We start from the raw sequence: 9,455 nt of genomic DNA, 5'->3' as shown, positions 1-9,455 counted from the left end.
CAACAGAGCGAGCTCCGCCCACACAAGGTGGTGGTCCGTGCACGGCACCGGCCGCATGGAAGCCGCTGGAACGCAGGAGACGTACGCCTGGGAAATGTAAAGGCGGTCGATTCTGGACCCTCCTCCTCCAGACCCCACATGAGTGAAGGCGCTGGAGTCGGGATGGAGATTTCGCCAGACGTCCGCCAAGTCGAAGAACCCAACCCGGTCCCTCAACTTCTCCACCGACGCCCGGTCATGCTGGCGACCCGAACGGTCCCTCGCCTCGAGGGTGCAGTTAAAATCCCCCCCGAGGATGATGCGCTCGCTGACGTCGATGGAGCCCAGAAGAGCGGACACTTCTTCAAAGAAGCGCGCTTGCTACGCACCGGTCTGGGGGGCGTACGCGTTCACTAAATGGAGCGGAACGCCCTCGAGGCGAACAGTGACCTGGAGCAAGCGGCCCGGCACGTGCTCCTTGACCCCCAAGATCTCCGGCTGAAAATGTGGGGCCAGCAAGATGGCCACCCCACTGGACTTACTGGAGAGGTGACTCATGCTGACTCTTCCTTGCCACTCCAGGAGCCACATGGCCTCGTCTCCCGGAACGGTGTGGGTTTCTTGCAGGAAGCACACCGCAGATAATCTGTTTTTAGTGCTGCTGATTGAGGGATAAATATTGGCCAGGACACCGGGGATAACTCCCTTGCTCTTCTTCGAAATAGTGCCGTGGGATCTTTTACGCCCACTTGAGAGAGCAGACGGGGCCTCGGTTTAATGTCTCATCGAAAAGACGGCACCTCCGACAGTGCAGCGCACCCTCAGCACTAGATTTTTGTGCTCAAGTCATGGAGTGGGACTTGGAACCTACAACTTTTATGAGTCAGAAGCGAGAGTGCTACCCACCGAGCCACAGCGCCTATCAATGTGACTCCAGTGGTTGACTCTTAACAGCCCTCTGAAGTGGTCTAGCGAGCCACCACGTGTATCAAACCGCGACATCAGAGCAACTTAGGGTGGGCAATAAATGCCAACCTTGTCCGTGGCACCCGCATCCTGAGAATGCGTATAAAATAAACACTTTATTCTGTCGGATACAAATTATATTCGTCAACTAAGTGAGGAGAAAAGTGCATGTACGTTTAAATAAAATGGGGCACCTTTTTTAGAAGGAACACCCTCATTTGGAAGGTGTGCAGTTGCAGCAGTTTGTAATTTTCTTGATTGCAATCATTAATTTTTTAACCAATCGTGAACTGTATAAAAATAGGGTCCCGGGACAGTTGTTTACTGTTGTTTCCCTTGCTGTCTTTGTTTTTAGTCTGAGGTGGTTGGTTTCTGTACAGTCTCACTTCTTCCGTCAACCAGCTTAGAGAGTGGAGGAAAAAAAAAAAGATTTGAAATGGTAAGTTGGCTAACCTGAGCCAGTGTGGCCCAGACCTTTAATCTGTTGAAATTAGAAGAGAAATTTTTGTTCTGCTTTGATCTGAAGATGTGGATCTGAGCCGATGTTTTATGGAGATGCTCATCTCTGCTCAAACAATCTGCCCTGGTTAAAGGGGAAGGATCATATGATTTTTGGTTGGGGGGGGGTGGAGGCAGAGGGTGTGTCTGTCCAAGTGATGGGGATGTGGGCCAGGAAGCTCACATGACTGCTTTAAGTAGGGTCATTAAGTTAGTCGCCCTGAAGAACATAGCGTTCACATCCTGCGCACACCCAACCCGACCCCACGGTTAAAAATTCCGGCCTGTCTGTCTGGGAAGCAGTGATTTGGGATTAAATTTGGAGGGTGAGCAGAGGGGCAAATTGAAAATCTCTAAATCTGACTGATCCCAATGGGGAATGGTCCCAGAATTACCCCTGGAGGAGAAGAGGGAATCCTATTGTGGGAAAATGAAGGGCTGTCTTTGCCCCTGTCCCTGGGGGCTGGGTAGCCCCAGACTGCTATTGCACCCCCCCCCCCCCTCTCCCTGGGGCTGGGTAGCCCCAGACTGCTTCTATTGTCCCCCCCCCCCTTCTCCCTGGGGCTGGGTAGCCCCACTGACTGTTCCTATTGCCCCCCGCCCCACTGACTGCTCCTATTGCCTCCTGTCCCTGGGTAGCCCCACTGACTGCTCCTATTGTCCCCCCCCCTGTCCCTGGGGCTGGGTATTCCCCACTGACCACTCCTATTGCCCCCTGTCCCTGGGTAGCCCCACTGACTGACTGCTCCTATTGCCCCCCCCTCTCCCTGGGGCTGGGTAGCCCCACTGACTGCTCCTATTGCCCCCCCCCCTCTCCCTGGGGCTGGGTATCTGTATTGACCACTCCTATTGCCCCCTGTCCCTGGGAATCCAGGCTGCCACCTGTCAAAACCCCTGCTGTGCATTGGGAATTAACCCTGCGCCCCCAAATTGCATGTTCAGTTGCCTTTTGGAAGTTCCTATGGAATCTGATTCTACCACCCTTTCAGATAGTGGTCCAGAAATTCGGGTTGGGGGCTTCCCGTGGGTGCAAGCCCCCGACCTGCACTTACCTTGCGTGCCGGCCGTTGAGCTGTGGGCCCCCGTGGAATTCCGATCTGGGGCCTGCTCCAACTGCCGGCGTGCATTGCTTGCGTATCCCAGGGGCGCAGTTAGATCGATGCGTCCCCTGGGATCATGTGGGCCATGGGGAGCCAATGCTCCATTCATAAGTCTGACATGAAGACCTGTCAAAACTTAGAAATACTACGGGCCCCATAACATCACTAAATCTTCAAATACATTTTTTTTTTAAATCACATTTTTAAAATAAACTATAAATTACATGAAATAACTTTTAAATAATTTAAATTTGAGAAAAATAATTTTATTTTCTAACGGGGCTAAAAATAAACTTACTTTTCTTTAAACTATTTAAAAATAATAAACCTGTGGAAAAAAGTTTTAATTTTAATTAATTCACCACTTACTTGTAAAAAGCAGGCCTTACGCCTGCTTTCAGGGGAACAGAAGTGCCAGTTTCCCACGCATGCACAGTGCATGCAGAAAACCGGCACTTCCATTGGGCCTACGGGTGAGTACCCCGTGCGTACTCACCTGTGGAGACCTGTATTTCTGGGCCAGTGTATTCCAAATCATAATCACCATCTTGTGTAGGGGAGGGGTGGGGAAATCTAATTCTGCTCTCGTTCTCTTGCCAATTATTTTAAATCTATGCCCTCTGGTTACTGGCCCATTTGCCAGAGGTAACCGAGCAAGTAGGGAGAAACAGCAAAACCCCTCCATTTTGAACACCTATCAGTCTCCTCTTCACCTTTGCTGCTTGACAGAGAAACATCCCAGCTTCTCCAAACTCTCCACATAGCAGCGATGGAGGAAGTTCAGCTTTCATCCTGGTAGACTTCCTCTGCACCCCCTCCAAGGCCTTGCCATTCTTCCTAAAGTGTGGTGCCCAGAATTGTACACAATACTCCAGCTTTGGTGCAAGGTTTTATTTTCACAAGTAGCTCCTTTTAACCAGCAATATTTATTTAGCCTCCAGCCTAGGCTGATTCTGTTCTTTATCTTCATCAGAAAGATTTTTTTAAACTGAGTAGAGATGACACTCCATTGTCTGACTCCACCCCTCCTACAATCTAATTGGGTGTTTTAACAAGTTACTTGCCAGTTCTAAACTGTGTAGCTTGATAACCTCATTGAATCTATCCTGACGTCATTTATCTGACAGACTGGGTGAATTGTTAGACCTCGCTTTCTTTGAGAATGTCCAGGATATGACTACTGGTGTCTCCCCGGGCCCCACCAAGAAAGAGGGTGATCCTGGAGGTGCAGGAGGCTCTCGGGTTTTGCAGTTGTGATATGTGCAGAGAATGGAGTCCATCTCCAACATGTCGCAGGTGATGGGGACAGTATGCTCTTCCATGGAAAAGATGGCCACCTGCATGGGGCAGCTAATGCACCACTCGCATGTGCATGTGCTATCTATGGACAACAGATGGCAGAGGCTCATCGACCTTCTCTTTAGGAGGGGTGTAAATGTAGACTTGGGTCCTCATGGCCCCACTGCTGTGCCGCAAAGTGCTTTGCAGCTCCTTGCTAGCAGGGAAGTGCAGGTGGCCCATGAGGGATGATGGTGAGAGGGGACATGGAAGTGGGAGCTCCTCTCAAAGCGCTCACACTTCTCCCCCTGCCCCCCACCCCACAACAGTCAGAGCCCCAGATGCCTTCTCTGATCGCGATGGCCAAGTCTGCCCCTGCACAGTCACAGGAGCAGCAGACTTTGGTGGGGCCATCAGCGGCTCCAAAACTCAGAGGATGTCTGCCAAAGGTGTCTGTGCTGTCGCAGCACGGAAGTGAGCAGGTTGCCTCTACCTCTGCTGAAGCCACAGGGGTTGCACCTTGTAGAAGCACATGTAAATTAAAAATGACGAAAGTAGATACAAAAAGGTAAGCACATGGGTGTTTAAAGAAGTGTTATTGCTAAGGTTCGGTTACTGTTATGACACATATAAAAGTATTTATTTTCGCCACTTTCCGGTCATGCCCACTTTTGTCTGCTACTTTGAAGTGGTTTAGTGAGTTGGAGTGAATGGTCAGACATAACGGTACCTCCAACAATAGCGGTCCATGTGAAAGGAATGGCTTGGTCATTGTTGGGCTGCTTTATGGTGTTGGGGAGGGGTGGTGAGAACCTGGCATGGCACGTGGCAGCCATATGGGTGTAATGCAGGAAGTTGGGTAGATCTGGCCATCCCTGGCCTCCTGGGCAGCAATGTGCTCTGCTGCTGCTGGCATTTAGACCTAAAAATAGAATATGTTGATAGGGTGAGATGGAGGGTGGGGGGGGGGTGGGAGGCAGCTTGTGTGGAGCATGGACCATTTGGGCCGAATGGCCTGTTTGTGCTGTAAATTCTATGTAATAAGGTTGACTCTAAGCATTCTGCACTAATTCCTCAAACACCCTTCTAATCATTCCCTTCCCTTCTCTTGCAGCGTGAATGTATCTCCATCCATGTTGGCCAGGCTGGTGTCCAGATGGGCAATGCCTGCTGGGAGCTGTACTGTTTGGAGCATGGCCTCCAGCCTGATGGCTATAGACCTGACCACAGCAGCACTGGAGGGGTGGACGACTCCTTCAACACCTTCTTCTGTGAGACGGAAGCTGGGAAACACGTGCCCAGGGCAGTCTTTGTGGACTTGGAACCAACTGTGATTGGTAATAGAGGCACTCAAATCTATAATTGTATCTTAATATGTTTTACAGAAGCTGCTTGGAATTTAGTAGGGCTCTTGATTTAAGGCATGTTGGGATAGTCTTACACCTTGAATGAAATCTCTCCACCCTGAACAGTTGATGTTCCTAACACTAGGAATATCTATTGGAGGCAATGTTCTGCTTTTAGAATGTATCTACAAACTGTTGATGGTGGTGGATCCTAACCATATCAGGGAGTTGCCTAAATTCATAATTGACTAATCTTTCTAGCCCTACCCACATCAGATATATTGGCCTTGGAGGGGGTGCAGCCTAGGTTCAACGTGTTATCGGAGCTAAAAGGGTTAAATTGAGGACAGGTTGCATAGACTAGGTTTGTATTAGAAGATTAAGGGGTGGTCTAATTCAGGGGTTTATGATTAAAAGGAGTTGATATTGTAGATAGAGAAATTATTTCCACTAGTACAAAGAGGCATAACTTTAAAATTAGAGCCAGGCTGTTCAAGGGTGATGTCAAGAAGCACTTCTTCACACAAGGGGTAGTGGAAATCTGGAACACTTCCCCACCCCCTCCAAAATAAAGCTGTAAAGGCTGGAGGGTCAACTGAAAATTTCAAAACTGAGATTAATAAATTTGTGAGGTAAGGGTATTGAGGGATTATGGAACCAAGGTGAGTAGATGGAGTTGGTTACCTGGACTAGGCTTGTATTCCCTTTAGGTATAGAAGACTGAGGGGTAATCTAATTGATGTTTGAGGATTTGATCGGATAGTGAGAAACTATTTTCTCTGGTGGGGCAGTCCAGAACATGGGAGCAGAACCTTAAAATTAGAGCTATGCTATACAGGGGTGATGTCAGGAAGCACTTCACACAATGGATAGTGGAAATATGGAGCTCTTTCTCTTTCTCCCCTTCAACCCCCCCCCCCCCCCCCCCCAAAAAAAAAAAAACCCTGTTGAAGGGGGGGTCAATTGAAAAATTCAAAACTTGAGATTGATAAATTTTTGTTAGGAAGGCTATTAAGAGGTATGTAGCAAAGGTGGGTAAATAGAATTGAGATACAGATCAGCCATGATCAAATAGAATGATGGGTCATGCTGGAGGGGCTTTTTGGCCTACTCCTGTTCCTATGGTGCATTGAAATTAAAGACCAGTCATGGACCTGTTTAAGATTGAGCCAAGAACTCTACCATACTTAGACTCCTGTGTGGACATGTTTACTTAACAGTCTATCCAACAGTGCTGCTAGACTTTGGATCTGTATTGTATACCTAGTATGGTCTGTAACTTGGAATATTTTTTGCAGATGAGGTTCGCAGTGGTACCTATCGCCAGCTCTTCCACCCCGAGCAGCTCATCACCGGGAAGGAAGACGCTGCCAACAACTATGCCCGTGGGCACTACACCATCGGCAAGGAGCTGATTGACACTGTCCTGGACAGGATCTGTAAATTGGTATGGGTATTGTGCTCAACCCTTGCATTGAGAAAGGAGTGATAAATGGATGCTATAAAAACATATGATTCAGCAAGGCATAATAACCTCAAACAAATTGCATGTCTTTTTTTTAGTTGTGTTCAAATCCCTCCATGGTCTCACCCCTCCAGCCCTACAACCCTCAGAGCTCCACATTGCTCTAATTCTGACCTCTTGCATGTCCCCTATTTTTCTTCGCTCCACCATTTGTGCCTTCAGCTGCCTAGGTCCCAAGCTCTGGAATTCACTCCACCTCTTTGCACCTCTCTCCTTTTTAGAGCCTCCTGAAAACCTACCTTTTTTGACCAAGCTTTTGGTCACCAGTCCTAATATCTCTATGTGGCTTAGTTCAAATTTTGTTTGATAATTGCTCTTGGTTTGTTTTGCTATGTTAAAGGTGCTATGTGAATGTGTGGTGATGGGACCATGGTTTTTCCCCACTCCACTTCAGTAAGCCATGATGCTTTGCAAACAGCTGTTTTGGGGTTAGATTGCATGGGTATCCACTTCAGTCAGAAATACAGATTAGGCAGGTCCTAGTCTGAGTGGACTAATCTCTGGCACAGGTGCCATGGGCTAAACGGCCTCCCTTTATGCTGTATCATTGATTCTGTAATCTCCACCAGGTATTAAAACTAGCTTCCATAGTCAATGGCTGGGGGAACTGCCTGGGGATCTAGAGCGCTCTCTCTAAAGAGCCTCTGCTGGACATGTACCACCCCCCTGGTGAATGGTACTGGGGCGGGGGGGGGCGTGGTGGTACATGTCCCTGTGGACATCCTGTTTAAATTCAAGGATCCATTATGAATGATGCCTCCTTGGATATGATCAGAGCAACCCCCCCAGGATGGAACCCACACACTTGGGAGGAGGGAAGGTTAACCTAGATAATGGGAATGTTGATTTCTAGTTTGGAAGTAATTGATGGTTTTGTCTTTGCAGAGTGAGCAATGCACAGGTCTTCAAGGCTTCCTGGTATTTCATAGTTTTGGTGGTGGCACCGGTTCTGGTTTCACCTCCCTGTTGATGGAACGTCTCTCTGTTGAATATGCCAAGAAGTCAAAGCTGGCGTTCTCGGTCTACCCAGCTCCAAGGATCTCCACAGCTGTGGTCGAACCCTACAATTCCATTCTGACCACTCACACCACTCTGGAACATACAGACTGTGCTTTCATGGTGGACAACGAAGCCATCTATGACCTCTGCCAAAAGAAGCTGGGCGCTGAGCATCCCGGCTATGTCAACCTGAACAGGCTGATTGGCCAAATTTTGTCGTCCATCACAGCATCTCTCCGCTTTGACGGAGCTCTGAATGTAGACTTGGCCGAATTCCAAACCAACTTGGTGCCTTATCCTCGTATCCATTTCCCTCTGGTGACCTACGCTCCAGTGATCTCAGCTGAGAAGGCTTACCACGAGCAATTATCTGTGTCTGAGATCACCAACTCTTGCTTTCAGCCGGGCAACCAGATGGTCAAGTGTGACCCTCGACGTGGCAAGTACATGGCTTGTTGTTTGCTGTATCGGGGTGACGTGGTGCCAAAAGATGTCAATGACGCTATTGCGTCCATCAAGACCAAGCGTTCCATCCAGTTTGTGGACTGGTGCCCAACTGGCTTCAAGGTTGGCATCAACTACCAGCCACCCACTGTGGTGCCTGGTGGGGACCTGGCCAAGGTGCCGCGCGCGGTGTGTATGCTGAGCAACACCACGGCCATCGCCGAGGCCTGGGCTCTCCTTGATCACAAATTTGATCTGATGTACGCCAAGCGCGCCTTTGTGCACTGGTACGTGGGGGAGGGGATGGAGGAAGGGGAGTTCTCTGAGGCCCGTGAAGACATGGCCGCCTTGGAGAAAGATTACGAAGAGGTTGGAACTGATAGTGTAGCTGATGAGGATGAGGAGGAATTCTGAACTCCATCCCAACTGCAGGACAGATCTGTGTTCCATTCATTTGATGTAAGTCTTAATGATTAAAAATGGTCCAATTCAACACTGAATATTTTGACTGATCAATCAATTACATCGAATTACCAGCACAGAAATGGGCCATTTGGTTCCACTTGTGCCTTCCTGTCTTTCCTCCTCTAACTCTATTAGCATAACTTTCCTTTTCCCTCATGTGCTTACCTAGCTTCCCCTTCAATCACCTCAACCACTCCCTATGGTAGCGAGTTTGACATTCTCGCCACTCTCTGGGTAAAGAATGTTTTCTCCTGCATTTCCTGTTTGATTTCTTGGTGACTAGTTTTGCTCTACTTCACAAGTGAAAACACTAAAAGACCTCTTGGGTCATTCCTCAGCCTTCTCTTAAGAGGCCCTTTCCTGATGGGTATAACTCACATTTCTGGTATCCTCTTTGTAAATGTATTTTGCACCCTCTCCAGTGCCTTTTTAAAAATCTATCTCTATCTCTCTCATCAGCCAGAATTGTACACCGCACGTTCCTGTGCAGCCCGGGACCGGCTTTTCAATGTTAAGGGGCCGTGCACACAAAAAAAAATTACGGGGCACACTGGTACTCGGTACTCTAAATGTGGTCTAACCAAGTTTTGATACAAGTTTAGCATAACTTCTCTACTTTTCAATTCTATCCCTCTAGAAATAAAACCTAGTGCTTGGACTTTCAGAAGGCTTTCGATAAGGTCCCGCATAAGAGATTAGCGTGTAAAGTTAAAGCACAAGGGATTGGGGGCAAGGTACTGACTTGGATAGAGAACTGGTTGGCAGACAAAGCAGAGTTGGAATAAACGGGCCTTTTTCTGAGTGGCAGGCAGTGACGAGTGGGGTACCACAGGGATCGGTGCTAGGACCCCAGCT

General features: G+C 48.5%; 1 protein-coding gene across 1 annotated transcript; it reads left to right on the top strand.

Annotated features, from left to right (window-relative positions):
* Positions 1 to 1,284: 1,284 nt before the first annotated feature.
* Positions 1,285 to 8,635, top strand: LOC147120633 (tubulin alpha chain-like). The gene is made up of 4 exons (XM_085986786.1): positions 1,285 to 1,384; positions 4,936 to 5,158; positions 6,466 to 6,614; positions 7,578 to 8,635. Exons 1-4 carry the CDS (start codon positions 1,382 to 1,384, stop codon positions 8,547 to 8,549), a joined length of 1,347 nt encoding a protein of 448 aa, XP_085842912.1. The 5' UTR covers positions 1,285 to 1,381; the 3' UTR covers positions 8,550 to 8,635.
* The last annotated feature ends 820 nt before the right edge of the window (positions 8,636 to 9,455 follow it).

Source organism: Somniosus microcephalus, chromosome 4 (genome assembly GCF_052327205.1).
Source record: "Somniosus microcephalus isolate GS21.2 chromosome 4, FLI_Smic_1.0, whole genome shotgun sequence".
NCBI lineage: Eukaryota > Metazoa > Chordata > Chondrichthyes > Squaliformes > Somniosidae > Somniosus > Somniosus microcephalus.
This window is presented reverse-complemented; position numbering and strand designations above follow the sequence as displayed.

Bases quoted from the DNA above. Each gene is read 5' to 3' on its own strand.
- LOC147120633 (XM_085986786.1), top strand. The intron at 5,159-6,465 runs GTAATAGAGGCA...TATTTTTTGCAG, and splicing joins CTTGGAACCAACTGTGATTG to ATGAGGTTCGCAGTGGTACC. The intron at 6,615-7,577 runs GTATGGGTATTG...TTGTCTTTGCAG, and splicing joins TGGACAGGATCTGTAAATTG to AGTGAGCAATGCACAGGTCT.